The sequence below is a fragment of the Acartia tonsa genome, chromosome 4 (assembly GCF_053477335.1).
Source record: "Acartia tonsa isolate MP-2025a chromosome 4, ASM5347733v1, whole genome shotgun sequence".
In the NCBI taxonomy this organism is placed as follows: domain Eukaryota; kingdom Metazoa; phylum Arthropoda; class Copepoda; order Calanoida; family Acartiidae; genus Acartia; species Acartia tonsa.
In genome coordinates this window covers 57861679-57880752 of record NC_137263.1, presented here as the reverse complement: position 1 = coordinate 57880752, position 19074 = coordinate 57861679, and the positions used below count along the sequence as shown (strand labels likewise).

The 19074-nt window shown below is 32.9% G+C and overlaps 1 protein-coding gene across 1 annotated transcript; it reads right to left on the bottom strand.

Moving 5' to 3' along the window:
- Positions 1 to 121: 121 nt before the first annotated feature.
- LOC145315581 (uncharacterized) lies at positions 122 to 12278 on the bottom strand. Its single transcript, XM_080155560.1, has 10 exons — positions 12274 to 12278; positions 8326 to 8389; positions 7840 to 7870; positions 6477 to 6548; positions 4557 to 4611; positions 4265 to 4309; positions 3462 to 3521; positions 2430 to 2479; positions 1910 to 1962; positions 122 to 1023 (listed from the first exon to the last, which is right to left on the bottom strand). The coding sequence occupies exons 1-10, from the start codon at positions 12276 to 12278 to the stop codon at positions 901 to 903; spliced, it is 558 nt and encodes a 185-aa protein (XP_080011686.1). The 3' UTR covers positions 122 to 900.
- Positions 12279 to 19074: the final 6796 nt, after the last annotated feature.

The following is a 19074-nucleotide window of genomic DNA, read 5'->3' as shown; positions in this document are numbered from 1 at the left end:
AGGCCTCTAGAGGCACTTGAGGAGGGGAGAGTCGAATTTGATAACCCAATTTCTTATTTAAAATTTAAAAGAAAAAGTAAAAAAAAATTTTTTTTTGGGGGGGGGGGGTATTTTTCATTATTGGAGGGGTTGGGGGTGTCCCATCCCCCAAGAAAACAGTTATAAACCTTCCCGGGACCTATGAGAAGCTACCCTGTTAAGGAGAACCCGATCGGTTCAGCGGTTAGCGAGATCCCTCGGTACAGACACACAGACAAACATCCTGTTACTTTAGTATACGGACTAGTGGATTTACCAAAGAGAGGGACGAAGGGTATTACCCGCATATTTATATTTTAAAAGTGAAGCTTTTCTATAATTAGGGTCGGTCCGTCTGTCCGTACGTCTGTTACGGATAGCTTTTTTGGTTAATTTAGGCATGTTAGAATTGTCCTATCGATTTCAAACTTTGCATGATGATTTCTGTAGTAGTTAGGTACGATTTAGACAGCGTAGCAACTGTATGATCATTACCAGAATGTCCGTACGTTCATTTTAAACATGTTGATTTTTCTACTTTTTTTAACAACAAATTTACTTACAATTTTGCTTCGACTCTTATACATTTATATTCGGATTATTCTGTTCTGAAACAAGTGTTAATGTCCGTTTGTCCTACCGTTTCATTGCTTCGCTTTTATGGATGTTGTCATCCTTGTTTTTAGTTATTTAGTTAAAAAGAAGAAATTTATTACACTAGTCCCCAAAGTTTTATACTAATGTTTTCCTATTCGTTGACTAAATAGCTTTGGGGAATTTTTATTAAATTTTGATTGCTTTGTTTAATGTGTTTAAACGTTTCAACCACTAATTGTAATATACAGTAGAGGTAATTTTGTGTATCATCAGTGGGGTTTTACTTCAATGTATTGACCATTGTCTTATCCCCTCAGTTCCCTGGATTGTACAAGAAATACTTTCCTTGATTTTGTCCAGTAGCTGGTTCAGTGTGACTGCTCTTATTGTAGTTAGGGTTTGTTTTTTCTATAAAAAAAACAAGGATGACAACATCCATAAAAGCGAAGCGCTGAAATGGTAGAACAAACGGACATTAACACTTGTATTGTGTCAGAACTGAATAATCAGAAAATAAATGTATAAGAGTCGAACCAAAATTGTAAGTAAATTTGTTCAAAAACTGCTTGATACAGGATAATGTTTATGGACATACTTACATTTTTAGGACTTGATTATAGAGCTGCTTCACTTATAACATTATACTTTGTTGTCCCAGGAATTAATATACCAAAAATCAGATCAAACGGATAAATAGAACCCTTGAAAATTTGTTGTTAAAAAAGTAAAAAAAAATCAACGTGTTTAAAATGGACGTACGGACATTTTTGTAATGATTATAGAGTTGCTAAGCTTTCTAAGTCGTACCTAACTACTACTAATTATAGAAAAGCTTGACTTTTAAAAAGAACTTTTTTTTTGTCAAAAAACATAAGACTGTGAGTTTAACTGCCTAATTTAATGTATAAAGTTACAATAAAACTGTGTTTATGTCAACGTAAGGGAAGGAACATTGTTCAAATATTACACTAGAGCCCAAAGTTTTATAATAATGTTTTCTTATTCGTTGGCTTAACAACCTTGGGGGACCCTTAATGAATTTTGATTAGTCGGTTGATTAAGTTGAGTGTCCAAACGTTTCAACTACTAATTGTAATCTACAGACGGGGTAATTAGGGATGTACATCAATTTATCAGCCATTGTCTTCAGGTAAAAACCGGCAGAACGACAGACCATGTAAGTTGTAAACTGGATGAATTATGATAATCTTCTTACAAAAATCCATATTTTTCCCCCATTGACTGACAGACGGATAAATTGAGTTATAGAGTAGACTCGCTTCTAAAAACATACCTTTTCTTCTGGTAATTTGATATATTCTTCGTTTGTTAACATAGTAACCATGCCTGCAAGCAATAAAAATTTATTATGAAAAAAATTCTCATATTTTACATTAAAAAAGAGTTTCCTAAATTCTAGATTTCATAGGAAACATTTTTAGTCGGAGATTACCTACCCTCATCTGTTCTTGGGGGGGGGGGGGGGGGGATGAGAAGTTTTCTTCTAGTTGGAGTGTCATAAATCCCCTTTAAATAGCTTATTCAAGCTTCCCTGAAAACTGTGGCACAATCGGTCCAGCCGTGTCTAAGATTATAGCGGATATAAGTACAGTCATACACACAGACATCCTGTTACTTTTACTTAGTAGGTGACATTTAAGAGAAAATTTTACTGGTACTCAAATGTCCAACTTATTCAATCATCCATTTAAGCCTACAGAAGGGGGTAATTATTTTATAATCATCTAGACTGTATTTAAGTTTATACCTTCCATTTTCTTATCCCTTAAAAAATCCTGAAAGTTATCCATTACCTTCATTTAGCTCATCTTGATTATAAGGTATCACCCAAGAACTTGCATCACTAAATCAAATAAAACAAGGATGACAACATCCATAAAAGCAAAGCACTGAACCGGTAAGACAAACGGACATTAACACTTGTATAGTGTCAGAACTGAATTAGCAGAATATTAAATGCATCAGTACAAACAATATTGTAGGTAAATTTGTTGCAAAACTGCATAAATAGATGATACTGTTTAAGGACATTCTTACATTTTTGGGACTTGTTTATAGAGATGCATCGCTTATAAAATTGTACCTTGTTGGAATAGGAATCAGTTTTCAAAAAATCAGAAGAATCGGATAATTTTACCATACAAAAATTTGTTGTCAGAATAGTAAAAAATTGACATGTTTCAAATAGACGTACGGACATTCTGGTATTGATTATAGATTTGCTACGCTTTCTAAATTGTACCTAACTACTACAGGAATCATCATGCAAGGTTTAAAATCGATAGGAGTAGGACAATTCTAACCTGCCTAAATTAACGAATAAAAGCTATCTATCTCGGACGGACGGACCCTAATAATAGAAAAGCTTCGCTTAAAAAAATGAATTTTATAAGGAATAAAAATTTAACTTTGTTGGCCTATAAACTTTGGGGACTTTACTTAAGTCAAGATTGGTTATTTTAAAAATTGTTGCCCAAACTTGCGTGACAACTCTTTCTTCGTATTTTCACGGTAGCTTTTCTCCTTGTTCTAGCCTCCGCGTGGGTGTTCTAACCCTAAATACGATGAAACGCCACGAAATAGACTATACCCAAAATTTAATCTATAGAGGGGGTAATTTTGTTTATCATTATTTTTAATGTACATCAATTTATCTAAAATACCTTCTCCATTAAGATCCTTTGATGAGACAGGTCAAAGTAAAATATAACATTTAATGTCTTGAAAATAAATAAATCACAGCTGAAATTTCGGAACCAAACTAATTCTACTTGAAAAAAAATGTAAAATTTGTTGGTTTAAGTAAATAATAAAATTTAAAATACCTGACCGCATTATTTATCAAAGTAATATTCTCTTTGAATCCACCAAGTTCCCCACTTTTCCTGTTAATTGTAGTAAAATGTAAATTAGTGTTTATGTGGTAATACGACACCCAGACAGACAGGCCGTTTACAGAGTTGCTTCGCTGTGACTTATGATAACAAACCCCCCGCACTAATCCTATTATATCACTATCCATCTCATGACCGCTGTTGACCCCGCACCCAGCGGTCAAACTAGCCTGCCTAAATGTGGGGAGGGGACTTGAACATGCAACTATCACGAGTCCCTCACGCGCTTATATAATCGGGAGGCGCTGCCTCCCCTTTTACCACCGCTGCCCCCACAGCCTGTCTACCGTCGGGCGCTAAGCCCTAGCGCCCCACACCCCCTTCAAACCTAACCATTGTTATATTTTGTTGTATATATATAGTAAACATAACTTGTAAATATTATTCAGTTTAAATATATAATTTCTGTATGATTGAATCCTGCTTGTTTGTTTGGTAGAATACTTAAAGGCTAGGGCTCGTTGAATCCGAACTCGTTACCCCGTGGGCCGAGAACGCTCGGCTTACCAGATTTATATTTTTTCTGAAAACATTTCCCCATCCAATATTTATTATATTTTTTTAATTTATTGCTTTTTTCTCCTAAAGGTAATTTATGAATGTTAGAATTGTCCTATTAATTTCAACCTTTGTATATTTTTTGCCAGATCTTGATTAATAGCCTTAACTAAAAGTAACCGTATAAAGGCAACTGTTAAACTCTAAATTATGTGTTTTAGTAAAAGTTGGTATACCTGATATAAGCTAGATTTTCTAATACCGGATCAACAGCATATGTCCTGCACAAAAATTGTATTAATATTATAAAAAAAGGGTACATTAGACAGTTATAAATGTTTTATAAACACGTTCTTTTATTTGTTGGCTTCATAACTTTATGGACTTTTAAAGTATTAAATCCTAATTCCTTCTATTGGTTCAAACACCCCCACCCCCTTTCACTTTAATGTGATCCTAGATGCCTTTAGGATTGCAGTAACAAAAAAAAACTTTTGCTAGAGGTAACCAGTGCAAAAAAAGCCTAACCTGTGTCCTAGATAGGCAGCCATTAGAGTATAGTAGCCTAGATTACTTCCAATGTCTAGAATATATAGATATTTATCTATTAATAAGATAAGTGTCCTAGATTGGTAGCTATTAGAGTGTAGTAGCCGAGATAGGTAGCTATTAGAGTATAGTAGCCTAGATAGGTAGCTATTAGAGTGTAGTAGCCTAGATAGGTAGCTATTAGAGTATAGTAGCCTAGATAGGTAGCTATTAGAGTGTAGTAGCCTAGATAGGTAGCTATTAGAGTGTAGTAGCCTAGATAGGTAGCTATTAAAGTGTAGTAGCCTAGATAGGTAGCTATTAGAGTGTAGTAGCCTAGATAGGTAGCTATTAGAGTGTAGTAGCCTAGATAGGTAGCTATTAGAGTGTAGTAGCCTAGATAGGTAGCTATTAGAGTGTAGTAGCCTAGATAGGTAGCTATTAGAGTGTAGTAGCCTAGATAGGTAGCTATTAGAGTGTAGTAGCCTAGATAGGTAGCTATTAGAGTATAGTAGCCTAGATTACTTCCAATATCTAGAATATATAAATATTTATCTATTAATAAGATAAGTGTCCTAGATAGGTAGCTATTAGAGTATAGTAGCCTAGATAGGTAGCTATTAGAGTATAGTAGCCTAGATTATTTCCAATATCTAGAATATGTAAATATATATCTATTAATAAGATAAGTGTCCTAGATTGGAAGCTATAAGAGTATAGTAGCCGAGATAGGTAGCTATTAGAGTGTAGTAGCCTAGATTGCTTCCTATATCTAAAATATATAAATATTTATCTATTAACAAGATATGTGTCCTAGAAAGGTAGCTATTAGAGTATAGTAGCCTAGATAGGCAGCCATTAGAGTATAGTAGCCTAGATTACTTCCAATGTCTAGAATATATAGATATTTATCTATTAATAAGATAAGTGTCCTAGATTGGTAGCTATTAGAGTGTAGTAGCCGAGATAGGTAGCTATTAGAGTATAGTAGCCTAGATAGGTAGCTATTAGAGTGTAGTAGCCTAGATAGGTAGCTATTAGAGTATAGTAGCCTAGATAGGTAGCTATTAGAGTGTAGTAGCCTAGATAGGTAGCTATTAGAGTGTAGTAGCCTAGATAGGTAGCTATTAGAGTGTAGTAGCCTAGATAGGTAGCTATTAGAGTGTAGTAGCCTAGATAGGTAGCTATTAGAGTGTAGTAGCCTAGATAGGTAGCTATTAGAGTGTAGTAGCCTAGATAGGTAGCTATTAGAGTGTAGTAGCCTAGATAGGTAGCTATTAGAGTGTAGTAGCCTAGATAGGTAGCTATTAGAGTGTAGTAGCCTAGATAGGTAGCTATTAGAGTATAGTAGCCTAGATTACTTCCAATATCTAGAATATATAAATATTTATCTATTAATAAGATAAGTGTCCTAGATAGGTAGCTATTAGAGTATAGTAGCCTAGATAGGTAGCTATTAGAGTATAGTAGCCTAGATTATTTCCAATATCTAGAATATGTAAATATATATCTATTAATAAGATAAGTGTCCTAGATTGGAAGCTATAAGAGTATAGTAGCCGAGATAGGTAGCTATTAGAGTGTAGTAGCCTAGATTGCTTCCTATATCTAAAATATATAAATATTTATCTATTAACAAGATATGTGTCCTAGAAAGGTAGCTATTAGAGTATAGTAGCCTAGATTACTTCCAATATCTAGAATGTATAAATATTTGTCTATTAATAAGATATGTGTCCTAAATAGGCAGCTATTAGAGTATAGTAGCCTAGATTACTTCTATATCTAAAATATATAAATATATATAAATTTTTAATCTACAAAAAGAGAATTTCGTCTAATATCATTTGGAATGTTCATAAATTTACTGTTCAATGTCTTATCCCCTAAGATCCCTGGTATGTACCTTGTTTTTCTTACCTAGGAAGGCAGCTTCAGGATAGACTAGCAGCGCTTCGTGGACAGAATAGGCGGAGTCATCTTCTAACCAGGCTATATAGAAAGATAGATAGATAGATAGATAGATAGAAAGATATATAGATAGATAGATAGATAGATTGATAGATAGATAGATAGATAGATAGATAGATAGATAGATAGATAGATAGTAGCTTCAGGAAAGACTAGCAGCGCTTCATAAACAGAATTGGCTGAGTCTTCCTCTAACCAGGCTATATATATATAGATAGATAGATAGATAGATAGATAGACAGATAGTAGCTTTAGGATAGACCAGCAGTACTTCACATAAAGAATAGGCTGTGTCTTCTTCTACCCAGGCTAGATAGATAGAAAGATGGATAGATAGATAGATAGATAGATAGATAGATAGATAGATAGATAGATAGATAGATAGATAGATAGATAGATAGATAGATAGATAGATAGATAGATAGATAGATAGATAGATAGATAGATAGATAGATAGATAGATAGATAGATAGATAGATAGATAGATAGATAGATAGATAGATAGATAGATAGATAGATAGATAGATAGATAGATAGATAGATAGATAGATAGATAGATAGATAGATAGATAGATAGATAGATAGATAGATAGATAGATAGATAGATAGATAGATAGATAGATAGATAGATAGATAGATAGATAGATAGATAGATAGATAGATAGATAGATAGATAGATAGATAGATAGATAGATAGATAGATAGATAGATAGATAGATAGATAGATAGATAGATAGATAGATAGATAGATAGATAGATAGATAGATAGATAGATAGATAGATAGATAGTAGCTTTAGGATAGACCAGCAGTACTTCATATAAAGAATAGGCTGTGTCTTCTTCTAGATAGATAGAAAGATGGATAGATAGATAGATAGAAGGATAGATAGATAGATAGATAGATAGAAAGATGGATAGATAGATAGATAGATAGATAGATAGATAGATAGATAGATAGAAAGATGGATAGATAGATAGATAGATAGATAGATAGATAGATAGATAGATAGATAGGTAGATAGAAAGATGGATAGATAGATAGATAGATAGATAGATAGATAGATAGATAGATAGATAGATAGATAGATAGATAGATAGATAGATAGATAGATAGATAGATAGATAGATAGATAGATAGATAGATAGATAGATAGATAGATAGATAGATAGATAGATAGATAGATAGATAGATAGATAGATAGATAGATAGATAGATAGATAGATAGATAGATAGATAGATAGATAGATAGATAGATAGATAGATAGATAGATAGATAGATAGATAGATAGATAGATAGATAGAAAACTTACTTTCATATTCACCAATAGAATTACTCATAAACTAAAATTAAAACAAATTAATTATGAGACTACAAGTAATATTAATTAAGTTTCATTATTAATTATTACGTTTCAAAAAAATTCTATAATTCAGGTCATTAGATCTTTTTAATCAAGTCCTAAAAAATGTTATTCTATCCTTATACAACATTTTGTATTTAAACAATTTTGCAATAAATTTTGTTTATACTTATTTATCAAAATTCCTCTTTATAAGTTCGGAGACTCTACAAGTATTAATGTTCGTTTGCACTATCCATTGGGACATTGGACTGTTTATTACACTAGTCCCCAAAGTTTTATAATAACCTTTTATTATTAGTTGGCTCAGCAACTTTGGGGACTATTATTGATTTTGATTTGTTGGTTATAAAAGTTAAGTGTCTAAACGTTTCAACACTTAATAGTAATCTATAGAAGGGGTAATTCTGTGTATCACCATTGGGGATTACTCACCTCGTTGGTACTCTTAACACAAATTATCCAGCTAAAATTCTTGTATTTGCCTGTCAATCTAGTTCTAGATACCAAATAAATAACAACTTTTAATTTATCACAATGCAATGTATCATAGACATCTTTCCGCGGATATTAAAATGATATTAAACTAGTTTTGTTACCTTTAAGGTTCAATAGTCCTGGGCTAATAAATGTGGTTTTCATTTTATGATTTTTATTTTAATATTCGTGGAAAATTGCCTGTAATACAATGCTACACATGTTTTTTCGGTATGGCTGAGAATCGGTTCTAATTCAGGGGATATCAATCGGTTTCGAAGCCATACTGAAAATTTTAAGCTACTAATAATTAGCAGGGACCTAAAGGGATAAGACGAAGGACGATAAATTGATATACATCACCAATGATGCTAAACAAAATTAGCCCTTCTGTAAATCATTATTGTTACTTGAAAAGTTTGGACACTGATAAAATTTGAACCATCTAATCAAAATTTCATAAATATACCCAAACTTTTAAAGGCATCGAAATGGAAATCGTCTTTTTTAACACTTTGGTTGTGCATTTTACAGTCCAATGTCCCTTCCCTCCCTTATAATTATCATTTCTTATAGTTCGTCCATGTATAATCAATAATACAAAGTAGAATGATGTCTGTCTGTCCGTCCGTCTGTCCCTTAAGATCTCGGTAACCACTGAACTGATCGGATTCTACTCTTGAGGGATCATACCTACTGGTCCTGTGGTGGTTTTAAGCTATTTTTTGGGGGGTGGGACACCCCCAACCCCCCCCCCCCCAAAAAAAAAAAAAAACCCCCCCCATTGTTTTTTTTTTTTTTTTGAAGATTTCCTTGGTCCTTTTTTTGTTATTGAAGATTTCCTTGGTCTTTTTACGAATTTCGCCTTAATTTTTTTATCACCTCTTGGGGCAAAGCCCCTAGAGGCTAGGGGCGAAGCTGTTAGTCCTATTTTATAAAGAAGTAAGCGTTTTTTGTCTGTCCCGAAGGATCTCGCTAACCGTTGAACCGACCGATATTGTTATCCTTTACAATGAAGCTTCTCATAGTTCCTGGGAAGGTTTTAAACTATTTTTGGGGAGGGTGTCTTCACCCTCCTCCCCCCTAAAAATATTTTTCCCCCTTCCTAACTTAAGTGCCCCTAGAGGATTCTAGGGGGCGTAGCCGCTAGTAGTACTGTAAAGTCTGTTGTGTAAACAAATATGACAACATCCACAAAAGCGAAGCCTAAGAAATTAATCAGACAAGACATAAAAAGACAAACGAACATTAAGAGATAATTAATGACATCTTTTTTGATATTCAACATTATCTAAAAATATGCAAATATTACTAGAAAACTGGATGATTAGTATTGAATTACTCAATTAAGATTATTTAGAGATGGTTCGTTTATAAAATTATATCCAATATCCCTAGGATAAAGATGAAAATATTACTTGAAAACTCAATGCTTAATATTGAACTACTTTTCCTTTAAGTATATTCAAAATATAAAGTGAATGAGATGATTATATCGTATAAAGAATTGTGTTTTAAAAAGCCAAAAAAGTTGTACCTACAGGGTGTCCCTCGTAAACTGGTTTTTTTGAAACACTCCCTTACTCCCTTAATATTTGAGCTATCTTAGTAAAATAAAAAGTATTTGGCAGCCTACTACTGACCATTTAATGATATAGTGATGAAAAATCCGCAAAGTTAACAGAAAAAAATCTACAAGGTAATACATAACAGGCTGATTTTAGTGAATATAAGACTAATCCACAAGAAACATATGCCTTAGTTAACTTTAAAAGGAGCTGGTGGTCAAACGGTGGATCACAAAGACTTACTTTAGACATTATAGAACTAGCATTGTAGTATAATTAAAAAATCTGGTATATTTCAGGTTATTGTGTGCATTTGAAGCGAGATCACATGAAAAATTAACAAAAAAGATCAATATTATGCCTATTTTTACATATTGTTCACTTATATTACACTTCAGATTCTTGAATATTGGGAATTTCTGGTATGCTATGTCAAGTCTGTTCTATTTTTGTGCTTAGAAAGTCTGAGCGACCAGCCGATTGGACCCTAACTAATCCTAAAGTTCAAAAAGCAAATATTTTCTTGAGGGTTAGTCTAAATTCAATAAAATTAACCTCTTATGTAATACCTCGTAGATTTTTTCCTGTTTATTTTGTGGATTTTTCATCATTACCCCATAAAATGGTCAGTAGTATGCTGCCAAATACTTTTTATTTTACTAAGATAGCTCAAATATTAAGGGAGTAATAAGTGTTTCAAAAAAACCAGTTTACGAGGGACACCCTGTAGATGATACAGGGATCATCATGTCAAGTTTGAAATTGGCAGGACAATTTTTACATGCCTAAATAAACGATAATAGCTATCCGATACGGACATAGAGACAGACTCTAATTATTTGATGGACATACAATAATTATACAGTTGCTAATAAATAAATAGTACTAACAATATAAGACAGACTTCATTGTACAAAAAGCACAAATGTTAATGGAAATAGGATATAAGTGGATATATTCACAGTGGAAAATTTGTTGCCAATTCAGGTTGCTAACATGGACATCGTTCATTCATCCAGTAGAAGGGGTTGGGGAAAGGGGTCGATTGGATAGATATTTTAGTCAGCTGTGAGTTTTACTTTATTAGAGAACATGAAAATCTGGTGTAACATCCAAGTAATAATATAGCGATTATTTCATAGTTCATTGCACAACAAATCAAGCAGACACGCATTTGAAATAGTACATCGTAAAAGTTAAACATATCTATAATACACCCCCAACCCCCAAAAAATGAAAAATACACCCCCCCCAAAAAAATGAAAAAAAAATTTAAATAAAAAAGGGGAGTTCGACTACCCCCCACCCCCCCCCCAAAAAAAAAAAAAAAAAAAAAAAAAAAATTCGGTCCCCCCCAAAATATTTTTTTACTTTTTCCTAATAAATCAAATTAACATAAAAATAGGTTGAATAAACAATAAACTTTAAATAAACAAGGATGACAACAACCAAAAATTATAGCTAATCTATTTAAACTATTCCCGTTTCAAGAATCATCATGAAAAGTTTAAAATCGATAGGACAATTCTGACATACCTTAATGAATTATGAGAGCTATCTGTTAGGGTAAGATGGACGGGCAGACCATAATTAAATAAAAGCCTCGCTTTTAAAAATGAAAAGAATGAAAACATCCGTAGGTTTCCTTATAATAAAGTAACAGGATGTCTGTTTTTCTGTCTATCTGTTTGTCTGTTTGTACCGAAGGATCTCGCTTACCGCTAAACCGATCAGGCTCTCGCTAACAGGGTAGGAACCGGGAAAGTTTATAACTATTTTGGGGGAGGGCACCACCACCCTACCAAGAGAAATCACAATAAAATCGAAAAAAATAAATATTTGAGAGACTCGAACGCAACAAAGGTAGGCATCGTAGAAACTTGAACAAAAAAAACATTTAAAGTGCCACTAGATGCCTCTAGGGGCGTAGCCGCTAGTAATAGATAATACATTATTGATATGTATACACTTCAATAATTACAGAGAGAATAATAAAGTAAATAAAATTTCTCCGTGAGACTGACAGACAGAAAGACAGCATACTACTTAGACAGATAAAAAAAACTAGATTATTTATTGCAAAGTATAATAGACAGTTTTCCACGGATATTATTCAACTGAGAACCGGTTCTAATCCAGCGGATATTAATCGGTTTGGAAGCCATAATAATCACCTGTCACATTTGCGTATCCTTGCATAGAAATCTGGAATTTCAAAATCTAAAAAAAAACCAGAAAAGTAACTTGTCTAAAAAATCAGCCATGTGACGTCATAAAGATGCGGGATTATCCATCTCTTTTTTAGGGGTTTTCTTTCTCACTTCTCCGCTCATCTAACCTCATTTTTATGACGTCACATGGCTGATTTTTGAGACGCTTTGTAAAGTTACAACAGAAAACAAGGATGACAATGTCTATTACAGCAAAGTTTATTAAGTTTATTACACAATTGAAATCTAAAAAAAAACAACGCACGTTATATTTTTTTTATATTTTTACTGTTTTAAACATTCTAGGGTTAAACTGTAATCATCCTAGTATTAAAAGTAGTAAGGTATTTTGTCTGCAGCTGAAGATCTCATTAACTGCTAAACCTTTTGTGTTTTATAATTTAGGTAAACTTTACATAGGTCCTGTTATGGTTATAGGCTAGTTTATTTTCATATTTAAGTCTGTGGATGGTTTTAAGCTATTTTTCTAGTCCCTCTCTGCCCCTTGGCCGTAGTCGATAGAGTTAAATAATGCAGACAAATAAGAACCGCAAAGCTAATATTTAAAAAAAATTTCGAAAACTTTTTTTTTATTCGATAATTTGAACACAGTAAAAGTGTCAGACTGATTATGACGTAAAAAAAATTAGCCAATTAGAGGCCACTATACATTTTATCATTGGTCAATAATGGCCTCTCATTGGCAAATTTTTTTTTTACGTCATAATCAGTCCGACACTTTTACTGTGTTCGATAATTTCTTGGTCTGTGTGAAAATGTTGCTTTTACATCCAGATTTCGGATTAATGTAACACGCCTGACATAGCAGCAGTGGGAACAATCTTTTAATATCATTAGCTATGACGAAGCTCAAGCCTGAAACCCAATATTCCCCTACCTCGTAACCCTTTGATTTCACGACCTTTGTTTGAGAAAATTATGGCGTTAATTGACTAAGGTATTCAAACCACTCTAGCTATTTATGTCGCGCACCTGACATAGCTGCAGTGGGAGCAATCATTTAATATCTTAAGATATGACGCAGCTTAGGCCTGAACGGGCATTCCCTTATCTAAAAGCAAACCTTACCTGAACTTAATATATTAACCATTGAGTCTGTACTTGTGTATAAAGCCATATCTAAGACAAATTTAAATTAACAATGGATTTATTAATACTTGGATGTTACACCAGATTATCATGTAACTTTACAAAGTGTCTGAAAAATCAGCCATGTGACGTCATAAAAATAAGGGAGGTGGGAGGAGAAGTGGGAAAGAAAACCTCTAAAAAAGAGATGGATAATTCCTCATTTTTATGACGTCACATGGCTGATTTTTTACACTTTGTAAAGTTACGCTTTTTCATGTTATCAAATAAGGTGAAACTCGCAGCTGGCTAAAATAACAATACCTTTTAATCTACCCCCTTTTCCCCATCATATCTCCTCCTACTAGATAAACGAACTGACCAATAAATGAGACTATTTGAGCAACCTAAATTGACGAAAATTTTTTCCCTGTCATAATATCAACGTATATATGCTATATCTATTTCTAAACCAAATATTTGAATCCTTATAATAAAGTAACAGGATCTGTGTCTGTGTGTGTGTGTGTCTATCTGTTTGTAACGAAGGATCTCGCTAACCACTGAGCCGATATGGTTCCCCCTTACAGTGTAGCTTCTCATAGGTCCTTGGAAGTTTTATAACTATTTTAGTTGAGGGTACTACCACCCTAATAAGATAAATCGCCCCTAGAAAAGAAATACCATCAAATATTTAACATTTTGAATAAAGATTGCTAAATATGGACATACTTACATTTTAGGACTTCGGAGATGCTTCGCTTATGACATATTGCATATTTGTCCTAATAATCATTAAGGATGTATAAAATGTACGTACGGACTTTCTGATAATGATTATATAGTTGCTACGCTATCTATATTGTTGTACCCAACTGTTACAGGAATCACCACACCGATTATGAAATTGATAGGAGACAATCTTTACATGACTAAATCAACGATCATATCTATCTGTTACATACTTACAACTCGACCATGATTTTGAAAAACTTCTCTTTTAACAAGGATGACAACATCCATAAAAGCGAAGCTCTGAAACGGTAGGACAAACGAATATTAACACTTGTATAGTGTCAAAACTGAATAATCAGAATATAAAAGTCGAACGAAACAAAATTGTAAGTTAATCTGATAAACTACTGCTTAAATACAGAATATTGTTTAAGGACATGCTTACATTTTTAGGACTTGATTAAAGAGATGCTTCGCTTATAACAATGTACTTTGTTGTCCCAGGAATCAGTATTCCAAAAATCAGACCAATCGGATAATTTTATAACATGAAAAAAGCAACATGTTTAAAATGGACGTACGGACTTTCTGGTAACGATTATAGAGTTGCTTTCTAACTCGTACCTAACTCCTATAGGAATCATCATGCAAGGTTTGAAATCGAAAGGACAATTCTAACATGCCTAAATATATAAATAAAAAAGTTACAGGCGGACCGACCCTAATTATATAAAAACTTCTTTGTTTTAAAAATGAAAAAAATCACTTACATTGAAAAATAAAAAGTATTCCCAGCAAAAAAGTTATCCTTTTAAGTATATCTAACAATTCCGTTTTTCTCATTTTTATTCTGTTAGAAATATTTAAGATATTAGTTATTTATCGTATCGTATTAAAGAAAGCTTTCCGCGGATATTAAATTGAAAAAAAATATAATTAAAACCAGTTTATTTAGACCCGAGGAGGGAGGAAATGCCTGGTCTAACAAACGTGGTATTAATATTATGATTTTTTATTTTAATATCCGCGGAAAGCTGTCTACAAGACGATGCGATAAATAATTATTATAAAATAAATAATAAATATATGTTAATATACAAGTATTCTAGATTGAACTAGTATGGACTAGTATATAAATAGAAAGTTTGAAAAAAAGAATAATTGTTTAACAACTTAGGGACACTTGAGGAGAGGAGAGTCAAATTTCATAACCTAATATATTATTTTAGATTTTAAAAGAAAAAGTAAAAAAAAATTTTGGTGGAGGGTGTTGGTACTGGTACCCTCCCCCAAAATAGTTATAAACCTTCCCGGGACCTATGAGAAGCTACCCTGTTAAGGAGGACCTGATCGGTTCAGCAGTTAGCGGGATCCTTTGGTACAAACATACAAACACACAGACAAACAGACATCCTGTTACTTTAGTATAAGGATACATATCTATAATACAAAGTAGAACGATGTCTGACTGTTTGTTTGTCTGTCTGTTTGTTTGTAGCGAATGATCTACCTAACCGCTGAACCGATCGGGTTCTCCTTTACAGGGTAGCTTCTCATAGGTCCCGGAAAGGTTTATAACTATTTTCTTGGGGGGTGGGACACCCCTAACCCCCCCCCCCCCCAAAAAAAAAAAAAATTGAAAAATACCCCCCCAAAAAAAAGCCGCTAGTATTATATAGACTAGTGTAAACACTTTTTTCACACATAGTAAACATGTGAAGTTTGAACTCTAACTGTTCACTGCTGCGCATTTTAGAAATCATTGCAAAGTTCCTAGGGAAGCTGCCATACACTATAATAACAATAGGATTACAGTATAAAGCTACTGTAAAAAGTTCTGTGACGGTCGTTTTAGGAATCGCAGAATGACTTGCAGTTTTTTCGTGTGTGTTTTTTTCTGAAAGTGTACAAGGACCTTGGTCTATTTATATCCTTACAAGAAGACAGACTGACGGACAGACAGACGGACAGGCAGACGGACGGACGGACAGACGGACAGACATCAAGCTACTTTGTATTATAGATACTAGCGTATGCACCCCTAGCGCCTAGAGACTCTGTATTCGAAGATTTAAAAAAAAATAGTCTAAAACCTAGGGATCTGATGGGAAAAGACAATGTCCGATAAATTGATAACATCCCAAATGATGACACACAAAATTAACCCTTCTGTAGATTACAATTAGTGAACACTCAACTTAATGAACCAACCAATCAAAATTCACTGAAGTCCCCAAAATTGTTAAGTCAATGAATAAGAAAATGTTGTTATAAAACTTTGGGGACTAATGTAATAAACAGCCCATTGCTCCCTCTCTCTCTCTCTCTGCTAAAACCATCCTAAGACTAAACTCTTAGAATAAAATAGCATAGATCCATCTGGGAACTCAATCGGTTTAGCAGTCATTGAAATCTTGAGCTTTAGATAAAAAAAACTTGCGGGTCATGTGAATGAAACGAAGTTGCGGGTTTCGTCCAGGGACAAGGGAAGTTCTTTCTGATCAACAATTCTATTAAAATCACGCAACTAATTCACGAAACCTTTAAAAGTTTTGAATGTTTTGGATGATTCAACTATTATAAAAAAGGGTTTATAGTAAAGTAGATAAGGGTTTAAATTCGCTAAATCTCATCACTAAACCTCACTATTAGATAAGAAATTAGCAGACCGTTTTTCAAAACAAACAAAAGAATTCTTACCAAACAATTCAAAAGTAGGGAGATTAAAAAAAATATTTTTAATTTCTTCGTGAAATTTAAATCTTTAATTTTTTTTCTTTTCCATAATATTTGTAACTGATTAAAGACAAAAAACAAAATATTTTAATAAATTTTTACTTTGATGCATTTTCAAACACTTTTATTAACCCCTTAAAGCAAGTTAAGACAAAAGTTTCATATTGATTCAATGATTAAAATACATCTTACTTTAAAGCTCAAAAATAAAATTCATTGTTCATTACTTATTAAAACAAGGATGACAACATTCATAAGCGAAGCGCTGAAATTAAAGGACAAACATACATTAACTCTAGTAGAGTGTCAGAACTGAATAAACTGAATATTAATGCATATGTCTACAAAATTGTGAGTAAATTTGTTGCAAAACTGATTAAATACATGTTACTGTTTAAGGACATAATGACGTTTTTAGGACTTTATTATAGAGATGCTTCGCTTATAACACTTTACCTTGTTGTAATAGGAATCAGTATTCAAAAAATCTGATGACTAGGATAATTTTAACATACAAAAATTTGTTGTAAAAAAAGTAAAAAATAAGCCTGTTTTAAATGAACGAATGAACTTTCTGGTAACGATTATAGAGTTGCTGCGCTTTCTAAGTGGTACCTAACAGCTATAGGAATTAGCATGTAAAGTTTGAATTGATAGGACAATTCTAACTTTTTTAAATTAATGGAAACAGCTAACTGTAATGGAAAGACGTACGGACTTACGGACTGACCATAATTATAGAAAAGCTTTGCTTTTAAAAAATTAATAAACATAAAATACTAAATTCTATTTGACGAACACCTTAATAACAAATAAGCATAAAAAATATATATATTGGTGCCTTACTACAAAGTTGCCTATTAAGCACTGATCCCGCTCTTTATTAAGATTATATCTTTTGGTTTCCTTAATGCTATACCAAAAGGACCCCTGCCCCTTTGATCGTTTACAATTTGTTTTAAGTTAATGGTGGGGAAAGGGGGGATTCTGTGCTCTACAAGGCACTTTGGGAAAAATTACCCATTTTTAAATTCTGTAATAAGTTTGTAAATTGTTAATATTCGAGAAGATTAGTTGTTTTTATGTTCAATATTGCAGGACATGATAAATCATTTTATGATTTCAGGGAAGCTCCTTATTTACATTTCCTATTTCGACACTTCCCTCCAACTTGTTTCGCAATTAGAGGCAAGATGTTGTCAAGAAATACCAAATTAAACCACAACATATATTATAAAATTTAGGATTTGGAAAAGAATAGTTATGTAGTTCAGAATTTTATTGATAGGTGTCGTAAAAACTTTTTTTATGTAAAATTTTTTGATGAGATAAATATCTAAACAATCTTAAATATTTTTGAAAATATTACAGCTATCCACTCTTTGAGATTTTCAATAAATTTTATTCACTGTTAAACATATAATTTACGAGTAGTCTATGATTTAGATAAAATATATAAAATATGTATAAAGCATTATTCAACTCGTTCATCTCAAAACTGAACATGGAACTATCATTTTTGCATGGCTTGTAGTAAAGTGAGCAAAAACTAATAAAATAATGCTTGAGATTCTTATCAAATTCTGCCAAAAGTTGCATAATCTCATCATCTAGTTTTAACTGGAAATCTATGAAATCAGCTCTAAAGCATTGTTTGCCAGAATAGCCTTCCCTTGTCCCTGGGTTTCGTCGTAATTTCAAAGCAGCTTTTGAAAGGTTATTTTAGGTTAGGTTAGGTTATGTTAAATTAGGTTCGTTTTCTTTACATGAACCAAAACTTTCTACTTTATATCCTTACCAGCGGCTACTAATCTAGCCTAAAACCATACTAATACTTATTAAAAGCGAAGCTTTTCTATAATTAGGGTCGGTCCGTCCGTCCGTACGTCCGTACGTCCGTCCGTCCGTACGTCCGTCCGTCCGTCACGGATAGCTTTTTTCGTTAATTTAGACATGTTAGAATTGTCCTATCGATTTCAAATTTTGCATGGTCATTCCTTTAGTAGTTAGGTACGATTTAGAAAGCGTAGCAACTCTATAATCATTACCAAAATGTCCGTACGTCCATTTTAAACATGTTGATTTTTTTACTTTTTTAAATAGCTTTTTTCGTTAATTTAGGCAAGTTAGAATTGTCCTATTGATTTCAAATTTTGCATGGTGATTCCTGTAATAGTTAGGTACGAGATAGAAAGCGTAGCAACTCTATAATCATTACCAAAATGTCCGTACGTCCATTTTAAACATGTTGATTTTTTTTACATTTTTAACAACAAATTTGTATGTGACCTAATTATCCGATTGGTCTGATTTTTGGTATACTGATTCCTGGGACAACAAAGCACAATATTATAAGCGAAGCAACTCTA

What these genes read in the sequence shown, in the direction of transcription:
- LOC145315581 (XM_080155560.1), bottom strand. An exon ending in TTCTATTGGTGAATATGAAA is followed by an intron (nt 6,549 to 7,839) that starts GTAAGTTTTCTA and finishes CTTTCTATATAG; the next exon opens with CCTGGTTAGAAGATGACTCC. An exon ending in TCCTGAAGCTGCCTTCCTAG is followed by an intron (nt 4,612 to 6,476) that starts GTAAGAAAAACA and finishes TATATATTCTAG; the next exon opens with ACATTGGAAGTAATCTAGGC.